Source organism: Gymnoscopelus braueri (assembly GCF_963280865.1).
Source record: "Gymnoscopelus braueri genome assembly, chromosome: 9".
Classification (NCBI taxonomy): Eukaryota; Metazoa; Chordata; class Actinopteri; order Myctophiformes; family Myctophidae; genus Gymnoscopelus; species Gymnoscopelus braueri.
In genome coordinates, this window is record NC_137610.1 from 36,111,296 (window position 1) to 36,135,818 (window position 24,523).

Genomic DNA, 24,523 nt, shown 5'->3' on the forward strand with positions numbered 1-24,523 from the left:
AGGAAGGGACCAAGTATAGACCACTGGGGAACATCGGCCAATGAAGTATATTGGGTCTATGTGGTTAAATGGTTTTAACTTATGAGCCATTACTCGTGTCATTAGATCGAATAGTATTTACTGTGATATGAAGCTGGAAAGGCAGATTTATATTCCTTATTCCTATTTTGTCATGAAAACCAAAAAAACTTGACCACATTCTGAGAAGGCTACTAAAGTACATTCATGCCTAACCTTTATAGCGGCATAACCAAGATGTTTGAAATAGATTAAAGGTTTAATGACATTCACTTTTACACCACATTCAAAGTCTTTGTCCTGGTCCTTCAAAAGTGTACAAAAAGTTTTAAGTGAAAATTCCATTCCAGTGATCCATGGCAGGTGTTTTTCTCTCACATTTCTAAAGCCTTTTCAACTGCAATGAAAAAAGAAATCTTTGCCTGCGGGTGTCGCTGGTGAGGGATTTTGCCTGTCAATCATCGCCTCTGCTCCGCCCCCCCCCAAAGGAAAGGATAGGGGAGGGGAGGGGCGAGGAGGAGAGTGGGCGGGATTAATCGACTGTGACCTCACTGTCGAAGGGCCAAGCTCAGATTACTTTTCAGCCTAATTATTCAGAAAACCCCAGACCACAGAAAATCCACTGAATGTTCTAAGTTCAGGTTTTTTGGGTGTAATTGAGGTCATAAAACCCCAAATAAAACATTGAAAATAAAAAAAGTGAAAATGAATGTCATGATACCTTTAAACTAACAGTTGTCTCTGTCCAACTGCAGTACGTGGACCAAAATGTTAACTTTGTCAAGAGTGTGTGAGGCTTCAGCTACTGTAACAGTCGGCTCTGTGTGAATATGTAGATAGATAGCCTATTAGAAATAACGAGCAGAGTTAGAGAGGTAAGAATTGCGATGGACAGAATTGGACATTCCTGTTCAAATCAACGTCGTTGAAATGGTTCTTCATCTGGTGCACTTCAGACGGCTGCCTCAGAGCCCCAGCTAACGCTATCATGGAAATGTATGGTTCCAAATCGTTGCCGTCAGGCAGAAACCTTGTATCTCCATATTTCGACTTTTAATGTTTTCTTTGTGAATTAATGCCCTACTTTGGAACACAGGTTCTTTTTCCCCCCCCCATTTCCTTAAAAGTAACAGTTTTGGACATGAGAGGCTTCTGCCCTACAGTAACGAAATGTTTCAATGCATGACCCTCAGGACGGCATGTTGCCATAGCAGCAAGGTTATCATTTCACTGAACATTCCAATGGCAGTTGTGTTGGAACAATACAGCTCTCTCGAGTGACAAGTACATGTACAGTACAGTAAAGTACAGTACAGTACACTACGTGTGACCCCAAGTGACGTGTTGTCATAAATAGATGTATGGCAGCATTATTAAATGTACCAAAGGAGAACACTGCAATCCATGGAGACAGACCGTTTCTGTACATTTTCTATTAAGGATGAATTAAGTATGAAAAGCTGTTAAAAAATGGACAACATGTTTTATTTATTGTCTCCGCCAGGCCGAAAGGCATGGCGAGAGAGTATGTTTTACCCCCTGTCCGTCCGTCCATCCGTGTGTGTGTGTCCGTGTGTCCGTCCGTCTGTGAACAGCTAATCTCCGGCACCGTTGGCTTGATCACAGCGAAACTGTGCACACACACTCCCTGGATGCCAATTCAGAACCTCTGCCCAAAATGTTTCACATGGGCCTGTTATAGCGCCACCAGGAGGCCACTTTTTGCACACAAAAAAATGTGACAGTACTCCTACAGATTTTGTCCAAACGTCACGCAAATCGGTACACAGTATCTCTATAGTCATTAAACAAAACAGTTTTTTTCAGATTTTTCATATTCCATCTTGATTGCCTCAAAATGGCTTCCAAAGTTTGCAGAAGTGCTCCGTGTTGAACAAAATGCCTCAAATCATGAACACAGCATGCAATTTCCATGAAATTTTGCACGTACATTTCCATTAAGCCGAGGAAGAAATGCCACTTAAATTTTTTCAAATCAGCCTCATGGTGGCGCTATAACAGGCCAATTCGTGTTTTTACCCGTAACTGCACCGATCTGTTGACAACTTTGTATGCGCACTCCCAACAGGTAAAGGAAAAACCTTTGCCCTGCTTTTTTCACATCTGCCTTTTATAGTGCCACCAGGAGGCCGATTTATGTAAAACACATTTTTGGATATTACTCCTTCAGATTGTATCCAAATTTAACATAAATCGGTACACATGATCTCTATAGTCATGAGATCAAGACTGATCTGTTTGATTTTTCATATTCCATCCTGATTGGCTACGATTGACATCTAAAGTTTGCAGGAGTGGCCCGTATTGAACTAAATGCCGCAAATCATGAACGCAGTGTCCGATTACCGTGAAACTTTGCACGCACATTCACACTACGCTGAGGAACAAATGCCACCCTTTCAACATTGCCCTATTATAGCGCCACCAGGAGGCCGATTTTTACAAAACTTGATTCATCACGCAAACCGGACACATTATCTCTATAGTCAAGTGATCAAGACTGATCCGTCCGATTTTTCACATTCCATCCTGATTGGCGAATTCAGAACATTGCTGGTCCACACTCACCTACCTGACCTGGCGGAGACCTGTGCTCCGAGGAGCACTTTTTCTAGTTGCATGTCAAATCATCTTTTATTTTTATTTTTATTAAAAGGTATGGTAAAAATAATAGAAAACACAGCAGTAGCTTACCGTTTGTCTTCGCTCTGTAACGGTTTTGTGCGTTGCTTTTCCTGAAAGTTTCATTCTTCTAACTGCGGAGGGCATCGTTAGTAGGCTAATAATGACAAACAATGTTTTTGAATGATTTGGCGTTATGACGATGGTAAAGAACTGGAAACAAATAAATTGTTTTAGCTCAGCAAGAAACATATCTGCTTATTATGAACCACATGAACCCTCGCATCCCTATTCGGGGCATGTCATAATGGGCGAACATTTGGCAAAACTAGGCGAACATTCTGCAAACATACCAGATCTACAAGCTCACAATGCATTGCAACTTGACGTGTGGTGAGCTTGTAGATTGGCTACAGTATTTTCGGCCAAGAGATCTGGCGTAGGAGAAAAGGAGGCGACCAAGTATGGACCCCTGGAGGACACCTGTCAGCGAAGAATAATACAGTATAGGGTTTAAGTGGTTAAGAAGGCCTTATCACATGGCAAACATGATCCTCATGCTCCACAATGCACCAAAAGAAGACTCGTGCCCTTTTTGACTGATGTGTTTATGTTCTAGAATCCATATCATTTGTTTTGCGACAAGGATGTTCAGATTAATGACATTAGAAGTCATTTTCATTTGTGTAGTGTGCCAATGATTTGATTGGGTCCTTGCTGGTATAACCCCTGCCCTCCAGATGTTACAGAGACACCAGTTCACTGAAGTTTCTTTAAACCATGCATGGTTCTCAAACGTTTTCATGTCAAGGACTCCCAAATTAATATGTATTTGGAGAGAAATTCTAAATTATTACAAAATCTTCCCTGGAAAAATAATTACACTTTGAGAATCACTGCTTTAAACCATACCTGGTTATTTCTTTTGAGGACAGGGGAAGAATTGTATTATTTGAATTTCAAGATAACACCAGATTGTTTTGACTTTGCATTGCAAATCATAATTTGTTCTGTGTTCTTCTTTAGGTACAATGCATGCATACTTTTTGTGAGATGTTGCCATTTTTAAAGCTTTTCTTTGTTGTGAGATACTAATCCTATTGTAAACACACAATGTATTATGAAACCATGGCAGACTGTGTAAATTGTCTATTCAGATGCTATTAATAAATATTTCTATATATAGTACTGATTTATTTTATATTAAAAGTGTGTGCATGTGTGCATGTATGTTTGGTACTCAGAGTGAGAGAGAAAAACAGTATTTCTTAAGAAGAAAGGTAAAAAAAGGGGAGATCACTAAGTCTTCACTTAGTTACAGCAAAATAAGTATTATACCGAGTAGAGTACTGTGTTTCAGTCCAACTGACCATCATCAGGTATCTCAAGAAGGAAGGTGAAATATACTGTAACTGTACTTTAAATGATTAAAACACACACACACACACACACACACACACACACACACACACACACACACACACACACACACACACACACACACACACACACACACACACACACACACACACACACACACACACACACACACACACACACACTCTCTACCTGCACTCAGCCAAAGAGCCTGAATGTGTCAGAGTAACTCAAGAGTAATTAATCCTGAGGTTGATGTCACCTCAGGTCTCCCCACTGGAAGCCTGAGGTAGGGTAGATGGGGAATCTATCAAATAGTGCACCTCTGACATTGTACAGTAGGCTATCAAATACTGTAGATAAGAAAAAAGTTCAAATGTTTAAAAGTCTTCTTCAGGGTTTGAAAGAAAAAGGTTCAAGCCATCAGGTTGCAAGTTTAGGAAAGAGAGGCAAGAAGAGGAGAAACACATAAAAGATAAAGTTATACAACATTGAAGCTATGTCATCTCTTCCGAGCATTATGCATGTCATGAAATAGGCTAATATAACACTAATATAATATAACACAAAAACTTATAATCACGTATCTTTACTTCAAGTAAAATGATGAATAACCCCCGGCATTCGTTGGCGACCTACAAAACATTTGGCACATTCATACCATCAAATCTCACTCTAAGCCGATCTACAAGCTCAAAATGCAACACATTTTAAACCTCACAAAGAAGTGAAAGAGTTGAAGATCAGCATACGGAGAGCATGGCAATAACTGAAAAGGATGATTCAGCATTGCGTCATCACAAATCAGATTGGACAGGATTATGACTACGGTGACTCTGAATAGACAGACAGGGAATGGAGTGCCTGCATAAATAATTAAATCAAATCCACTTCTGCCTGTCATACCCTGTTGTGAACTTAATTTTTTCAGTGCCAGTTTCTCAACACTAGCTGCTCTTTTCATTGCCATCAGATACCAGTAATCTAACCTCTGACCTGGGCCTCTGAGAGAACTTCTGGCAGACCGATGAACGGGCCCTCGCATGTCTGTCCACGTTAGGGGCACAGAGGGGGGCGGGGCTTAAGCAAATACACTCTGTCCCTATTGGCTGCCTAAGTGCGCCTAGGAAGTTTCAGAAGTCTAGCATGCTGGGAACTGGAGTTGTGGCTGTTTAAAGGTCAGCCAATAGGAACACAAAGGGGCGGGGCTCAAGTAATATCTGCCTGTCTCTATTGACCGTCTAAGTGCACCTAGGAAGTTTTGGAAGTTAACCATGCTGGGAAATGGAGTTATGGCTGTTTAAAGCCCAGCCAATAGGAATTGTGGATCGGCAATTTTCACTTCCTGTTTGGCGTTGAAGTTTGACGCTTCGCCATGGTCACGCAGTTTTACGAAAACTCAAGCTTTTGATAACTTTTTATCGTTAAGGTCTTTTGTGTACTCTGAGCGAATTTGAGGCGGATCCGACAATCCGCCTAGGAGGAGTTCGTTAAAGTACAACCTGTGAAAATGGCGTGAAATGCACAAAAACGCCACTATAAATTCAAAATGGCCGATTTCCTGTTTGATTTAGGTCATTTATGTCAAGAGACATTTTCGGGACATGATACAGGTGCGCATAGATATATATAAAGGCTAGATGGCTCAAGGGGGCGTCGCAAGCGTAGCTCAACCGCGGCCATCTTTTCAAACGGTTTGGTGTGTTGTAAACACCAAAGATGTAGTTATGATACTGCATACTTATAATTATAATCAGTTTTTATTTTTATTATAACATTAAGTATGCAGTATCATAACTACATCTTTGGTGTTTACAACACACCAAACCGTTTGAAAATCGGATGAACATTGAGCACGCTATGGTTATTTCAATAGTACATGCACCATAGACATAATGTTATGAATGACTGTCGCAAGATGGCCGCCATGTGGCAACGTCGTACTCCATTGGCCAGCAGCGCGGGTGAGTCATCTAGCCTTTATATATATCTATGCAGGTGCGTACCAATTTGCCTTTATGTAGGTGAAACCGTATTGTGGGGCTTGAAGCATCATTATGCCACGCCCCATTTTGAGACAATTAAAATACGTAATCTTTGCGCAACTTTTTGAGTACTGCCCCTCAAAAACGCGATTCATTTGTGCAAAGAATAATAATAATCCTTGCAGTTTCAATAGGGCCCTAACAAGACTAGGCAAGCCTGGTCCAGGCAGACCCTACACACTAGGGAGCATACAAATTGCAAAATCAAAATGTTTAACCTTCTTCTCTTTTCTCTAATAATTTTGATAATTCACCCAGTGATGAAATACAGTACCTGCATATCGCTGGCTGTGAATTAACTGTGGTGTGTGTGCGCATTGCTAGATGGATATTTTTCACACTTCTGATAGCGGCTGGCTGGGTGCAAGAGAGCTACAGTATTACGCCAAAGTGAATGTCATAAAAACTAAGCAAGAGCCACAGGATCCCAAGATGTGTTACGCATCAGCGTTGCCATGAGACACATTCAATGGAAGTACTGTAGAACCCTGCTCTCGTACTTCACCACAATGAGGAACTATTTCATAAATTAAATGGATTCGCCTGTCACCTAAGCAACCAGAAGGTGCATAGCCTATACTGTGAGACCGGTGTGAATGAGTTATTTGAGACACACAGGTCTGGTCTAGACACCTTTTCTGTTTTTCTGTGACATGCTGAAGAAAAGAAAATAGGTGCTATTATAGCTCTAATGCAGGAGAGGACAGCCATTCAGTGGTACAGTACACGAGGAACTTTACAATGGCTGTCTCGGTACATGGAATTATCATAGTGCATTTAAGGATTAATTTCTGGTGGGTGCGTTGGCTATGCACATCGTGTGTGAAACTGGAAAGCTGTACTGTAGGAAGTCCAGGTCAGGAGCCATTTAGGCCAGGTTATACCGAGGAGGCTATGTCAAAGGAGAATTTACTGTATGGTCATCAGCTGCTGTTTATTATGTGGGGCATGTGAAGAGTGTGTGCGTGTGTGTGTGTGTGTGTGTGTGTGTGTGTGTGTGTGTGTGTGTGTGTGTGTGTGTGTGTGTGTGTGTGTGTGTGTGTGTGTGTGTGTGTGTGTGTGTGTGTGTGCACGTGGGCGTGTGCAGGGGCATTCGTGAGAGAGAGAGAGAGAGAGAGAGAGAGAGAGAGAGAGGGAGAGAGAACAATCACAACAGAAAAGTTAAAATGTTAATCAGGGTGGATAGAGTACCAAAATATTCTAGTCAAGTAGAAGTGCTTGACTTATTACACAGTCAAGTACAGTAGAAGTACGCTTTACTTGTGTTCACTTCTACACAGGTAAAACTTATGACCTGGCACTTTGTCCATAATAAATGGGAATAGGAAACAATGGTTAACACACTATGGCAGAGGTCTAAATAATGGATGCTATTAACTGAACAACCAAATTTAGTGAGTGTGAAAGTGGCTATTATCAGTAGTGTGAGATGTGGTTGAGTGAGAGGTGTGTGCAAGTGGTCAAGTGTGGCACAATTACTAAAACAACAACTAAACACCAAACCAACAATGGCTGTGAGGAGAAGCAGAGAGAGAGAGAGAGAGAGAGAGAGAGAGAGAGAGAGAGAGAGAGAGAGAGAGAGAGAGAGAGAGAGAGAGAGAGAGAGAGAGAGAGAGAGAGAGAGAGAGAGAGAGAGAGAGAGATTTTAGTTTAGCAGGCAGACTGGGCTCCTCAGCTGTTCCAGGTTACTCTAATGAGCACAGCCATGTGAAAAGGCAACAGCAACCCTAGATGACAGCAGGGGTCATCACATCACATAACTACTGTATCTCCTCTGAGTAACAGTTACATATGGTCACATCCTGACCTGACCGTAATACGAATGTGTCCTACAACCAATCCCTCTCCCATTCAGTGTTACTCTCCAAAGTGGTCACCATCTTTTCTTTATACGAAAGCTTTCTCAAAGAAGCTTTCTCAAAGAGCTAACTTAAAGCCAACTTAAATCCTCCTTATTACAGTACAACACTTGATCAAAAACCAAGTGGAAGTAGAATTACTTAATTCATATACAAAAATTACAAGGGTCGTCCGCCAGTGGCATTGAGCTGGTTACCAGTTTGATTTTCAGCTCCTCTTGCTTGCATGTTGAAGTGGCCTTGAGCAAGACTCTTAACTATAGCCGATGAGATTGGTGCCTTTTAAGACCCCTACCTTACATGGTTTCCTCCACAATCAGTGTATGAATGTGAGTGGGTGTGTGAATGTAATTCACATTCTAAAAGGTGCTATATTTGTGCATTTTATGCTGTTAACTTGTTAACTACCTGTTAACAAAGAGTTAACCGGCTTGTTTGTTCTTTCTGCTTATGCTGATGTGTAGGTGGGTAGCAGTGTGAGCTAATTTAAATACACTCCCACACACTGTTGCTTTGTATATCTCCCTATTCCCATTTCCCAGAGAGCACTAAGGACACAACATTTTGTCTCTAGGTGAAATCATTCGGTTACACAAGCAGAATAAAACATTGGGTAAAGCCATGTCATTCAAATCAACCTACAGTTTAACCAATTTAAACCTACTAAGTCCAAGGTCAGAGACTGGTCAAAGGGACATAGTGCGTTCTTGCCCAGTGTGTTTGCCCTGTAATCCAGGCATAAACTATAATAGTCAACGGGTGATACATTTCATCCATCCATTCATCCATTCGTTCATTCCTTTGTTCACTTTGTCTGGGAACTCATTAACAAAGAATGCAATGCTCTATGCTGCTCCACTTTCGCAGTCTCATCTTAATGGAGAGTCTATTCCCTGTGTGTTTGTGTGTGTTTGTTTGATCCGTCTATGATTTACAGCCAGGCAGAATGAGATTGGGGGGGAGGGGGATATTGAGTTCACTCCTCTAGCTAGAAGCAGCACTTAGTTCAAAGAGCGGCAAACAGGGTCACTTAGTCTCCAACCACAACACCGTCAGGGGGATTCCACCAGGCATCGCACAAACACACACGCGCACACACGTACGTACGCACGCGCGCTCGTGCGCACACACGCACGCACGCACACACACACACACACACACACACACACACACACAATGCTAATGGTATCACCATCTAGCTCTATCCTCTTCCTGTCACTGTTCAGTGAGTTATGGACTTGTTTGTGATCTGCAAATGCACCCCCCCACACACACACACACACACGTGTACGCACAGATAATGTAATACCTTTCGGTATCCATGCGTCGGTCTCTCTCCCTATCTGAAAGCCCAGCCCCCTATTTCACGATGAGGTCTAATCCCAAGGGTCATCTTCTCTTATGCCGTCCTTTGTAGTTTCAGCAATATAGACCTTGATATGCAGTGGCAGCGATAGGGACCAGGCCCAGGACCACATGAACCATGTAAAGATGTGAGGGAATTATGGAGCGAGAGGACAGAGAGCTGGGTACAGAGGAACTAGGACTGAGACAGCGGTGGGTGCAGTAGCCTATAGCTGTGGACCTGTGGTATTGTATGAGCATAATGACCCTATTTGCCTTTCGCTTATTATGCAAGTTGGAGACAGGGCATAATAGTCACCTCCAGGTTGCAGTGCACCATCCCTTCCATTATAGCACCAAAGTAGAAGGGAAGGAGATAGCATGGAGATAGCAAGGTACAGTATACAGTAGGTCAGTACGTAGACAGAGGAGAGAACGGGTGAGAGAAAGATGAGAGAGACAGAAGTGATGAGAGAGTCAGATAGAAAACAGATGGGCAGGCAGGCAGGCATAGAGAGTGAGAGAGAGAGAGAGAGAGAGAGAGACAGAAAATCAAATCAATATTTCTAAACTATCACTTCATAAGGTCAGGTGACTCAGGTCTAGCTTGTCCTGAGATAAACCTTTGAGTCTTATAGGTCTTGGCGAAACAGATGTCCCAGAGAGCTTCTGCCTGAAGCTGTTTGTTGGTTACAGAAATCAATGTCTAATTGTGTGACTATTGTATCATGGTGACATTATGCGTTGATACTTCAATCCACTACTCAGTATGCTGCACAGCATCATTCATAATTGATGGTTAGCAGATAAAAAGCTATTCCCCATTGCTCTGCATTAAATATTCATGATCATACTGAACACATACACTGTAGTTTTGAAAAAGTATCCCCTGGCTGTTCAATACACAGCATTTTATGCACCAAATAATTTGAAAACTAAGAACAGACATTTCCTTGTAAAAGTCATACCCCCGCCCCCAAAGCAAACATGCAAACCAAAGCCAGTTTCATTTCGGAAACACATCTATTGTGTTTGGATCTGTTGCCAACAGCAACACAGCCAGAAGCGCCCCTGCCGGTGCAAAGGTTTTCTCATTCTTTTGTCTCCATCTAGTGGAAGTAACGTGTAATCACAACAGAAGCACTGTCATGAGAGAACATGTAGGCGAGTCCTACAAAAACATGGACAGCCAAGATGTTTTATTTTTGTGTGTGATGATGTACAGTAGTAGGCTATTTGATGTCCGGCCATTTGATGTCCGATGCATGGATATCCCATTAACTACAACTACAATATTTGCAGTAATGCTAGAATGTAGCTCAATATATTGTCCAAATACATTACGATTCTCACATTTACCTGTTTATTGTAAAGACTGTTTAATACAAAAAAAAAACATGGTCACATGGTACAGTATGGGGGCTAAGAAAGGTAAGAAAGGAATAGGCCTGGAACAGAAATCGTGAAGGGAAAAAGGTAAAATTAACTAAACATTAACTGAACATTAAAGTGAAATTCTTATCAAAATACATAGATATTACAGTATAATATGCAACCTAGTCTTTGAAAAAAAAAAATTGCCTTGTCTGCAAAGCACTGATGACAGCAGAAGAAAAACAAGTCACTTTGTCTCTTACAGTAACAATGCTCTGAAACATACATTTCAATGGTACGTTTTTTTTTACCCAACCAAGTCAGCAGAAAACAGCCTACTCTATTGTTAACTTGGTGAATTCAATTCACAACATGTTTTATTACAATCAGAGTACAATTCAGAGGCTCAGACATTACCGTTATGTACAGTCAGTTACCCCAGAGGTGTGGGAAGTGTTTATACAATGACACATTCAGTGGTGGAAAGTACATTTACTCAAGTACAGTACATTTGTACAATACAATTTTGAGGTACTTTTATTTTACTTGAGTATGTCCATTTCTCGATACTTTACACTTCTACTCCACAACATCTCAGTGGAAAATATGGTACTTTTTACTCCACTACAATTATTTGAAAACTTGAGTTACTAGTTACTTTGTACTAGATTTAGATTATTAATACAAAACTAACATTAACCACTTAAGCTCCATTTTGTATTTCGGCTATTCAGAAATAACTGCTTGTAGATCAGCTATTTTGGAAAAAGTTTGGCAAAACTTCCAACGTGAAATAAAACTCAAGTACAAATTTGTATACAGGACTTTTACTTGTAAAAGAGTATTTCTGCATTGTGGCGTTGCTACTTTTACTTCAGAAAAAAATCTGTACCTTTTCCACCACTGACAATGACACATTAAAAAATGGTCTATTGGTTGCTGTTCCATTGTAGCAAGTTCACTAGCACTTGCCTAGTTACTTTGAAAGGCCTCATTAACAGGCTTTTCCGTACATCATCTTTCAGCAGGCGGCTGAAGAAAGAAAAAAGTTGGTTCCTTCCTTTTCTTTATGTAAAGCGACTTTGGGCGCTATATAAATCTGAGCTATTATTATTATTATTAAGACAATGTCTGATGTGCTGAGTGAGACGGCTATCCTAGGATTAGTGCTACATGAGCTGAAACAACAGGGAAACAGTAGTACAGTATATATAGTATAAAGAAATGTATAAAACATATGTATTTATATAGCATGTCTGAGTATTTGTGTGATAGTATTTTAGTAATTACACAGAAGTGTCATTTAAAAGTGTTGGTTAGATAGTAGTTATACAAACTTAAGTCTTGAGACTACTAACTTATGTCTGGTATACATTATACAACTTTACGCCAGAGCATGTCATGTAATGTTTAAAGCTGCAATCTGGAATTTATTTTAATGGGTAAAACACTGTGACCAATTTGTATGGTATATTAATACAATATAACTAGCACATCTGCAGTGGTCTCCCTACTCTTTCGTCTATACCCTGTTGTCGGGTAGGGCACCTGCTGGTTGACAAGTAGCACTGCCTTTAAGCTCATAAACCCAATTATCTCCCCTGGCCAAGCGGAGATTCCCTTTTGCACGAGTGGTAGATGTTTGGTTTCCTACAGAGGAGAACAGAGTTTAAATCCCAGGTGTTACAGTTGCAATTTTCCAAACTTATGGGTCGCAGCTTTAAGGGCTGCGACTTCTGAATCTCGCTGCTCTTTCTGTCCTTAAGGGTGTCTTACTAGGCAACTACACCTCTCAGGGAGGGACTAATCATTTCAGGATTCCCTCACAACTTTTCACAGCGATTCCAACATCTCCGTACCATGCGGTCCCTAGTTTTGGTAGCCAATCAATCTGTAGCACACTAGAATAAGATGAGGACCACTTCTTAGCGGCTGTCGGCACGCCTGCCTTGTTGAGGTACCAAAAAACAAGCGCTTGTCTTCCCCAAAAAAACAATATAGCCCACCGGTTTTCAAAGTGGGGTCCAGGGACCCCCAGAGGTCTTTGAAGGGGTTCCAGGGGGTCCCCAGCTAAATTATTGATAGTTGGGAACCAAATTGACCCTTACAGGTCTGTAACTCAGAGTGTGTGCAAATTGTTCCATTTTGGATGGAGATTTTTTTAAATTATGTGAATGAAGGCAGAGGAAGAGTTGTAGTCTCTACGCGATGTTACTCTAGTCTAGTAACTTCTGTGACCTCTCTGTATGTCCTCTGTTGTCCCTTTTCCCTAACCCACTTGTAGAAAATAAGTAAACCTAATGAAAATATTACTGACATATGTGGGCCATGCTTGGGCATTGAAATGTACTTTCCTGAAAAGGTGCCAGGTTTTTGCAGGGCACTGATATGTACTGTACTATTTCTGCTCTGGACTGTAATTTCTACAACAGTTTGACCAGACAACATCTAATCCTCTTCAATCCCATTCATTTCCTCTAATCCTCTCCTCCCCTCTTCTCACCCCTCTTGTTTCTCCTCATTTTTCCAATACATAGGAGACTTTCTTACTACCAGTCCCACTGCAAATTCCCCATTAACTTGGGGTCAAGCTAACTCGCTCCCCACCTTTTACCTGGCCTTAAAACACAACTGCATTATCTTCATCACTCTCATCATCATCATCATAAAACCACATCATTCTGATAACTCATAATCATATAATATAGGAACCCCCCCCTAAAAAAGCCACCCTAACTGAGCGGCTCTTCCTAGCAGGGGTGTACATTACAGGCACGTATCTCCTTCCTGTCTTTGCAGACAGCCATTTGAGTGCTCTTAGCTCTTTTCTTCACCAACATGAAGCGCTCCTGGATACCCCCGGCACAGGGTTTGGTACAGTCTGTCCAGCTGGTCCACGGCTGCATCCTGCAACCTGAAGGTACAGTAGGAACCACTCAGGTGAGTTAGTAGGGACAGACATGATAGAAACGGACACTATAAACAACGTCTTTTGGTTTATTATCGTTAATCGATCGCTATCAAAGTCTAGAGTGGCTGCTACAAAGTTATGTTTAACATGAAGACATGAGATCAATATAAAAAGCAATCAAAGACAGTATTAACTCTCTCAGTGCCACGCCCCGAGATATCCCGAGTTTTTCCCGAGTACCCTCCGTGCCAGCACGAGAAATCCCGAGTTTTTACTTTTGACTGTGGTCGCGCTATTCTGTTTATTTTTCATGATCACTTTCGCTTCCTGACTCCTTCAGACTCACCCGGAGCCGGATGTAAAAAAAATAATTCATTTCCGGGTCACGTTGTTTTTCTCCGGTGATTTTCGGCCAGAATAGGGAAAGTCACGGTTTTTCACACGGTATAAAAAGCGAACGGAGAGGTCCACGTCTACTCTATTTGGTCTGGGTGACGATCAGTCATCGTAGTCGTGTATCGCATCGTAATTTAGCCCGATCAACGATTGTCGAAAATGTCAACATCCGGTTATGACCGGATATGACGTGAGCCTGTTTGGGAGGGGGCGAGTGAGCCAGCGAGGTCATCAATGTGTCGATTTGTTGCTCTCTACTGGTAGAACTGTATTATGGGTTTAAAAACCCAATCAGATCATTTATTTGAATGAAAAATTACAAAATTAAAAAAAAAAAAAAAAACGCAAATTGCTGGCACTGGGGGAGTACTTTATGAAAATACTCTTGGCACTGAAAGAGTTAATCACTAGCAAAAATATTGTTATAACATACTTATAAGCAACACTGACCTGGCTGCGCCTCCACAGCGGCATCTCTCCCCTGTTTACCCCTTCTTCGCCTTTTCCCACCTCCTCCACCTCCACCTCCACCTCCACCTCCTCCCCCTCCTCCTCTCTCCTCTTTGGTTTTCGTGCGGCACTTCCTGAGCTTGCACTTCTTCCTCTGGACACCCTCGGGACAGGGGCTGCCCCCGAATTCTGGCTCCAGTTTGACCATACGGGTCCGGATGGTGTGTCCTTTTCCACACGACTTGTTGCACTCGGACCACTCTGACCACTCGGACACCATGCAGTCAACGGCTGTTTTGGAGGGCATAAGAAAGTAAAGCCTGATTTATATTTTGTTGCGTACTGAAATGCACCGAAAACAGATGATCTGCTGTTTTCACAGTGCAAAACTGTTGCACATTATAATTTAAGCATAAGTGGTGGCCATGGAGGTTGATGTGCGTAGAGAAAGAGGATCAACTTAAAACAGTGAAATGAACACTAAACTAACACTTTACAGAGTACTAGAGCACATTTTTTTGTCACTTACGACGTTGGTTCTCAAAGTGGGGTCTGGGGACCCCCAGGGGTCCTTGGGGGGGGGGGGGGTTCCAGGGGTTCCCCAGCAAAATGTGTTAATATAGCGTCACAATAATGTTAACCACTTTAACCTTTTATACTACTCAGAAATAGCAGATATACAAGCTCATAGCACGGCACCTCATATACTTTGGCTATTCAAAAATAGCAGATATACAATCTCAAAGCACGGCACCGAGTAATCATATACTCGGTGCCGTATAGGATTTTAAAAAAATCATTAATTGTTTTGCAATATAATATTTTTTTAAGCGAACATCAAACTAACTCAAATCTTTGCTTCTGGGGGTCCCTGGAACAAAATATTTTTACATGGGGGTCCGCGGCTAAATACATATCATTTTGGGGGTCCTTGACATGAAAAGGTTTGAGAACCACTGACTTACGACACTCAGGCAGCATGCATTTCTCAGTCTGCTCCAGCTCCTCCGTACAGTCGGACGACTCCGACTTCAGCATCCTCTGCCGCGTGCGCATGCCCATCCCGCACGTCACGCTGCACTCGCTCCACTCAGACCATGGTGAAAGCATGCACGGAAGGGCATCTGAAAAACCAGCACATGTATGCATGAAAACATGTTTTCAAATAGTTTGAAAAGCTTTGCATGTATTGTAATGACATGCCCAAAATAGGGATATCAGGTTGAAAGTGGTTAAGTGTTGAGAGTGAGACTAAGTAAAATGCTAATGTTTCAAGTACTGTCATATCATTGTGGCACCATGCATTACTCCTTGAACGGTCACATCAGGGTTTGTTTAATTAGTTTGTCTCCCTGGTAATGGCATAGTGATATCCAATTAATTTCTACTCACGACAGTCTGGCATCATGCATTTGTCCACTTCAGTCACCTCAGCTTTACACATAGACCCATCTAAAGGAGGCATCTTCACCATGCGCTCACGCCTTCTCATACCCAGATCACAGGTGACACTGCAGGGGTCCCACTCTCCCCACTCTGTCACCACACAGCTACTGGGTGCTATGAGAAGGAAAATATAATCACACACACACAGTATAATTCATGTGAGAGGGGAGAGAGAGAGAGAGAGAGAGAGAGAGGTGCTGATAATGCAGCACAAAGTACCACATTTTCTGCTTGTTTACAGCATAGTGTATATAAGTATGTGTGTGTGCATGCAAAGAAGCATGCACACATCAGCACCGACACTCACACAATGATACATCACTAGTACTACTCACAGCATTCGTCATTGACCACACACTTCTCTGTCTCCTCTGTGTGGAGCTGGCAGAGGGAGCCATCTTCTGGGTACTGTTTGATGTAACGTTCCCTAGACCTCATCCCCATCCCACAGGACACGCTGCACGCCGACCAGCCGATCCACTCCGACATCATGCAGGTTGATGGCTCTGACCGGGGAGAAAGAACATTTTACAGGAAAATAAAATCCACTTCCATTTTCAAAGTGGAACAGCCACTTTGAAAGTGGAAGTGGATTTTATTTTCGTTGTTGTTGTTGACATGCTCCACTCAAAAACATTTCTTCACAATGGGTGAATAAACTTTGAGCAATTTCACGTGGATTTTTATTCAACATTTCTGGCTCTCCTCTTCCTCATCCTCTCTCTCTCTCCCTCTCTTTCTACAGACTGAAATCAATAATACTTAGGAATGGTAGCATAATAAAGCAGAACTAAGTGAATAATTAATAAGAGTTACAGTTAACACTGGCCCACATTAATATTAATTGACCATTCCATTGCCCCAGCTCTCGTGATTATCAATGGATCAGGCCACTATATAAATGCACCATTTACAGTGTGTGTGTGTGTGTGTGTGTGTGTGTGTGTGTGTGTGTGTGTGTGTGTGTGTGTGTGTGTGTGTGTGTGTGTGTGTGTGTGTACACGTGCGTGCGTGCATGCCACATCTACCTGGTAATATTATTGGAAGATGCACCGTAGCAATAGTGAAATAGCTGCATTGTAAGGATGACTGTGTATATATATCTCCAACACCTACACAGTAAAATCCTCACTTCAAAATGTTACTATGAGGGTGTAAACATTGACCCAGGTCCCATTTGGATGCCTACCCTCCTCGAAGCCGCATCCGGGGCCCATGCATGGCTGGAAGTCCTGTGTATGGGGGCAGGGCACACTGAGGTCCAGCTGGGCTTTCAGCATCCTCTGCCTCATCCTCCGGCCTTTATCACAGGTAGCGCTGCTGCACGCAGACCATGGAGACCAGGGAGAGTAGATGCACGTCTCTGGTGTGTCATCTGGGGGGGGAGGGTCCACATTGATTAGCAAAGATCTGGTCCTCCCACTGATATTAAGCTTAATTTATATAATATATAAAATTATATAATATATAAAATAAATCATATTATGATTAATTTGTATCATCAGAGCACAAACAAAGTTCTGAAAGGAAAATAAAGTTGTTTGAATTGAATGAAATCAAAGTGCTATAGAAACACTAATGAACAAATCAACAATTGGATGTGCCATCATTTTCTTCAATTAAACAAAGACAAAACTGAAGTAACTGTTTTTGGAGCCAAGGCAGACCGATTAAAAGTCAGCACTCAGCTTCAATCGGTAATGTTAAAAACCACAAGCCAAGACAAATACCTTGGTGTAGTCATGGACTCAGACTGGAACTTTAACAGCCATATTAACATAAAGACAGCCTACTATCACCTTAAAAATCTATCACGGATTAAAGGACTTAATGTTCAAACAGGATTTAGAAAAACTTGTCCGTGCATTCTTCATCTTCAGTAGACTTAACTACTGTTAACGGTGTGTTTATAAGTCTCCCTAAAAAATCGATGAGACGACGGCAGTTGATTCAGAGCGCTGCTGCAGGTGTTCTAGATCTTCACACTGGCTCCCTGTACATCAAAGAATCAATTTAAAAATACTACTGTTGGTTCTTTTAAATCACAGATAAAAACCTTTCTGTTTGCTGCTGCATTCCCTTGATATTTCTTTTATTACTGCACTCGTTTCTTTTATTACTGCACACTTATTACTTTTCGTGTTTTTTGCTCTGTGTCCTGAATAAGACACTCTATTAAGGAGATACATGTTTTTCTTTTCTTTCTTTTCACTGAATTCAAATGCCTTATTGTTGAAATGTGCAAATAAAATGAAATGTACAAATAAACTTGCCTTGCCTATCGAATCCTCATAGCTAATCTACAAGCTCTACAGGCTCTACAGGCTCACAATGCATTGCAACACACTGGGAGTTTGTAGATCGGCTATTTACGGAACGCGACACCGGCGTGCAACTAAGTATAAATCAGGCTGAAGCCCAAACACACTGTTGAGTATGAGTATAGATTAAAACGGACGGACCGACGTATGGACGGACAGACGGACAGACAGACAGACAGACCGATGGACAACTGAAAACATAATGCCTCCGACCATGGCTGTCGCCAGCAGAGGCATAAAAACAGAAGTAAATTGTGTGTGTCTGTGTGTGTGTGTGTGTGTGTGTGTGTGTGTGTGTGTGTGTGTGTGTGTGTGTGTGTGTGTGTGTGTGTGTGTGTGTGTGTAAGAGAGAGAGAGAGAGAGGCATAGAGACATAGAAACACGAAGACCTCAGGGACAAGAATGAATACTTGAGCAGCACCCAGCTCTAAAGGTCAGTGCCTTGCTCATGGGCACTGACAGGAGGACCCAGAGGAAACCCGTGTGAACATGAGGAGAATATGCAAACTCTACACAGAAAGGCCCTGTCGGGTTCAAACCGCAGACCTTCTTGCTGTGAGACAACAGTGTCACTAACAACTGGGCCACTGTGCCACTCCTAAGAGAGACATGGTAAGAGAGAGAAAGAAAGACAGAGAGAGTAGGAAGACAGAGATAGTGACAGAGAGAGGGAGGTGGAGGGATGAGAGATAAAATAATGTGACCGAGGTCCAAACCGTTCATCAGTGAAGAGGACATTTTTATGAGTCTAGGGACCAAGGGAAAGAATTCCGTAAAAACTGGCAATTTCTTGCACCACAGCCCAGGCTTCTTAATAGTAGACACAAACCACGAAGGTACAAAGCACAATTCAGGGGCTATTGTACACCACCGTGTCCAATGTTAGAGACTGCTCCATCACAATTAAGGTCACGGGTTGAATCCCTGCAACCACTAATTACATGTCAATCAATGGTGTACTCTAGTGCCTGAGAAAGACCCAGAGCCCTTGCCTGCTCCATTAGTGTTGGAAGTCTTGGATAAGAGACCCTCAGCTATAAATACCTATTATATAATTATGGACACTTAGCATTAAACAGAATATGGTAACAAACAGTACACACACACACACACACACACACACACACACACACACACACACACACACACACACACACACACACACACACACACACACACACACACACACACACACACACACACACACACGTAATTGCAGGGTGTGGTTGGTTAGACAGACAGACATATGCAATAATCGTGTGTGTGTGTGTGTGTGTGTGTGTGTGTGTGTGTGTGTGTGTGTGTGTGTGTGTGTGTGTGTGTGTGTGTGTGTGTGTTTTGTACCTTCCTGATTCTGCTCCTGTCCAATGTCGGCTACAATGTCGTCCACTGTGTCTGGCACCACATTACACTGCTCACCCTGGGAACACACACAAGGTACATTTTATTACGGTACGCCTGTCCAACTGCATGTTAACGTGCATTTCTACTCAGCCAATTACATGGCAGCAACTCAATGCATTTAGGCATGCACACATATTCAAGACGATCTGCTGCAGTTACAACCGAGGATCAGAATTGGGAAGAAAGGTGATTTAAGCAACTTTCAACGAACGTGACATGGTTGTTGGTGCCAAATGGGCTGGTCTGAGTATTTCAGAAACTGCTGATCTACTGGGATTTTCATGCACAAGCATCTCTTGGTTTACAGAGAATGGTGCGAAAAAGAACAAAGAATCCAGCGAGTGGCAGTTCTGTGGGCAAAAAATACCTTGTTGATGACAGATGTCAGAGGAGAATGGCCTCCTCTGAGAATGGCCAGACTGGTTCCATCTGATAGAAAGGCAACTAACTCAAATAACCACGAGTTACAACCCATGTACGCAGAAGAGCATAAGAAACACGTCAAACCTTGAGGCAGATGGGCTACAGCAGCAGAAGACCACACCAGGTGCCACTTCTGTCTAGCCTGGTAAAAAAATCGCGGTTACGTGAATTCACATTATCATGTGTCTTCTGCAGACCGGTCTGGCCCCCAAGCACTGGGTGGGCGTTTTGCAGAAAGCAAAAAGTGGAAGAGCCAATCAGCGTCTGTCAATCACAGGGCCCTGAGCCTGATCTCCTTACTTCCCCATTCTGACGCTCGGTTTGAACTGCAGCAGATCGTCTTGACCATGTGTGCATGCCTAAATACATGAGTTGCTCCCATCTAATTAGCGGATTAGAAATCGTGATAATGTGCATTTGGACAGGCGTTCCTTATGAAGTGGCCGGTGAATGTATTACTGTATAATGTATATATACAGTGAGTATATCCTTCATCATACTGTATGAATGCACAGCTCTGACCTGAATGCACACACATGTATGCACCCACACACACACACACACTTACCTTCCTTGCAATACGTTCCACCAGCACCCTGGCTAGAGGAGTGATGGCCCCTCCTTCAGGGTCATAGAAAGGGCTCTGTGGATGGTCCAGACTGGTCAGCGGTCTGATCTTATCCTGGGGATTGGTGGGACTGTTGGGGGACTGAAAGAGAAGGGACTTAACGGTAGGGCATTTTACTTCACTGTTTGAAACTGCTGGGCTGCACTCAGTATAAACTCAGTATACTGAGAGCAAGGATTGACCAAAATGGGATCCATTTTTACATTCTAAGTTAAATGATCACCATCTGAGGATTTTACTGTGTTGAGCAGAGACACCGAGTCCCGAGTAACGGTTTGTCCCCTAACAATGCATAATGTATCAGACACGTCTCTTTAATAAGAGATTTATGGCATTGTTTCCTGGTACGTGCATGATGTGTGAATGTGCGTGTCCTCCAACCATTAAGCTTTCAAACAAACTCTACGGGGGAGAGAAAAAACAAATGAACTACTACATTAGCCATTCTCTTTAAAGTTCTTTAAAGCCCATTCAACTTTGTTGTTGCATATTTTCTGTTTAATATGTTCAGCAGCACCAAATTAAAACTGAGAATCTGTACATTTACCGAACTCTCTCATATATATATATATAGATACACACACACACACACACACACACACACACACACACACACACACACACACACACACACACACACACACACACACACACACACACACACACACACACACACACACACACACACACACACACACACACACACACACACACACACACACACAACCACACACCACCGATCCGACCAATATGTCTGAGTCATAGTGTTGGGGGCTTTGTCAGAGTACCCGTTGTACCCGTCTGCCTGTGTTCCTTTTGTGCCCATATATGGAGATCCCTGATGTCATCAGTATATGTGTAAGTTATCACTTCTCCCTTAGACAGGTGCCCCCCCCCTTTTCTTTACCCCCCCCCCCCTTTTTCTACTCTGTAAATATAGTGTTTTATTTGTTATGATATTGAATGTTTTGGTGCAATTTTATATGAAGATGAATTGAATACCTAGGTCCCCAATGGAAACAAGACCAACTTTTTTGGTGTTATCCTTTTAGACAAAGTGTTTTCCTTACTCGTGCTGTTTTTGTTGTTGTTGCCAGACCCAGAGGGTCGGCCTACATGAGGCTTTGTCCCTATTTTGTCCATATATGGGGATAAATGACTGTCCATCTTTTGTCCCCCTTTCGTCCATACATGGGCATAGACACAGGCTGACACGTCATGTGTCCGGCTTAGCCGTGACGTAGTGCTCTGATCTTATAAAGTACTTATTCTGGGTCTGGCAGAACCAGGTCTCCTGGTCTTGCTATATTTCTGTCTAATTAAATATTCAATCAATCAATCAATCCATTTATTGGAATGTCCATATATGGGCATATTGGTTGGATCGGCGGTTCTGGACAACTGGGAATCCGAACTACTCGACGGCACCGCACCGCATAGCTGCAAAGGGAACTCCTTATAGTTATGGAGTCATAGTGACATGAGCGTGCTGTCAGAGGTCCGCCCTATATATATATATATATATATATATATATATATATATATATATATATAGTATATTTAGTATATATATATATAACATAATTTTTAATAATGCTTAGTGAAGTTTTCAAAAATCTTTTTTGTGGAATGATTGTGAAAAATATACCATTGAAAGATTATATCAAACGTAACTTTTGTTTAATTGAAAAAGTTACACAGTCTGACTTTAAGTGTACCATGTGCTATATAATGACTGTATATATAGCTATGAATATATGCATCTCTCTATTTATAATAGTTGAGTAGGAACTCCACACTACATCTACACCAGTAGATGGCAGTCATTCAATGTCTTGCACACTGTGTGCAAAGATACATCTACAGTAACATACATCTCTATGTCACACATGCACACACAGCCACAACAGGCACAAAGTGGTGTCACTGGCCAACCAACTTGCCATAATGGATCTGTAATAACTGCAATTTATTAGAAAACTTCACTTTCACTTTTATCCACTTTCATAAATACATGAAAAGTTCAGGTGCATGAGGAGTGGAGAGTTATAAAATGTTCTATTATGTTGTGAAAGTGAAGCGAAATGTCGTATACAACAGTCTTAGAGAAAGAGACAAGAGAAAATGATAAAATAATGGATTTATATTTGCTGTTTGTGTTTTGCATAACCTTTCCAAAGCCTGGTTCATATAGGAATTATGCATTTTTAATCAATTCCACAATATTTTCATTGTTATCATGTAATGCCTCTTTAGAAACCTCCATTTATTGTACTGACAATACTAATTCTCTCTCCATCTGGCTTCATTATTTACTGTTCCAAATCTAGAAGTCAAGTTCTCGCTCTCTCTCTCTCTCCAACATTTACACCATTGCTTTGGTGGTGGTGCAACAATACTGCACTGCACTGTACTGTAAAAGTGGTAATTTTGTACAAACTTTTGAGTTGAACAAGAGCAGAAAAAACTTTGGATTTACCAACTGTCACTTTAATGTAATCTACAAATAATATTAAAGATTATTTCAATGAGCTATGAGGGTACATCTGGATTCTTAAGTACCAAATAATGTAAATATTGCAACATCCAACATTGAGACTTTTAATGACCAAGAATCCAGGGAGAGACGGTGTTCTGCATAGTACAGGGCAGTGGTTGTTTTACATTCCAAAACATATTCCAAAAATAACAAATGTATATTTACTGCAAAAGTAAGGTGCGATCCATGACTACTCACTCTAAATTCCAAAGGGAACACAGTGCACTAACCTAGGTTGCCTTCAGTATACAGTACACAGCACACAAGGCTAGTCATTGAGGAGTAAACAAACACATCCATCTTCGTAAAATGACAACCGACGCATTGAAAGAGGGCCTTTTATTTTCCCAAGGCCTGAAAATTATTTACTCTCTCCTCAAGAAAAACTGTATACTGTAGCTATTTATTAATAGCAGTAATTTCAAAACAATTGGTAAATGTGGAAGACCCATCTTCCATTCCAAGGATCAGACAAATAAAGATAGATTGTATGACAACAGGTAGAATTTTGCTCGCTTGGAAATCGGGACAGGCAGAAAAATCTTTCAAGTTTAAGAGTGTTAAAGGGGAACATGCAGCCCACATTGTGTATACAGATGCTCTTGGCACCATCATTGTGCTCTTAAGCCAGGCACTCAGACCCAACATACATAATATATAACTTACATGTAATATAATATGGCATGTGTGCCTGTTAACCAGAGTATGTGGTTTATCACCTACCATTAGAGATGCACCGATTGCAATATTCTTAGCCAATTTTTTTTTTTTACAACAATAAATTATTAACAGAACTGTGTTGCTTACTTTTCATAATTCTCATCAATTGATGTCATTACCTGGGTTCAAATTAGCATGTCCATGAAGTTTTCTGAATTGTTTTATTGATAAACTCCCCAGACCAGCTCTCCAGCCTCAAGAGTACAGATTTTAGGGGGCATTTCTTACAGCTAGAGAGCGACTGCGCTAATTTGATGAATATGAGGTTAAAAGGGATACAGTACCTCATATGTGACGCCACTGTCTGTCCCTGCGTCAAAGGGTATGAGCTCTGTCTCCAGACGCTGGACCCAGCCACATTCCTTTGTACAGAGATCCTCGCCTGACAGCCCCACGTTCCAGTCAGGGCTGGGCCCTAGCATGGTAAGGAAGGACATCAAGTGATGGGTACGGTCCACAGAGAACTCTGCTGATGGAGCCGCCCGTCTGGTGACGGTAGTGATTGGGGTTGGGGTACAGAACAAATGGAAAGAGAGACGGGAGGACAGACAAAAAGACACCATTAAGATAAGGACTACGACTGAGCACATTGTTTTTAATTGACGTTAAGGTTTTTTCCCACTTG

The 24,523-nt window shown here is 41.8% G+C and overlaps 1 protein-coding gene across 1 annotated transcript in view; it reads right to left on the reverse strand.

The window, feature by feature from the left end:
* Positions 1-10,640: 10,640 nt before the first annotated feature.
* Positions 10,641-24,523, reverse strand: part of LOC308091384 (spondin-1-like) — a 60,512-nt gene continuing 46,629 nt past the window's right edge. The window contains exons 8-16 of the mRNA XM_080436969.1: positions 24,183-24,384; positions 20,580-20,720; positions 19,529-19,604; positions 17,053-17,238; positions 16,199-16,369; positions 15,810-15,977; positions 15,383-15,541; positions 14,418-14,708; positions 10,641-13,574 (exon numbers count right to left, since the gene is read on the reverse strand). Of these exons, the coding sequence (XP_080293095.1) occupies positions 13,411-13,574; positions 14,418-14,708; positions 15,383-15,541; positions 15,810-15,977; positions 16,199-16,369; positions 17,053-17,238; positions 19,529-19,604; positions 20,580-20,720; positions 24,183-24,384 (1,558 nt within the window). The 3' untranslated portion in view covers positions 10,641-13,410. The remainder of the gene's footprint in view (positions 13,575-14,417; positions 14,709-15,382; positions 15,542-15,809; positions 15,978-16,198; positions 16,370-17,052; positions 17,239-19,528; positions 19,605-20,579; positions 20,721-24,182; positions 24,385-24,523) is intronic.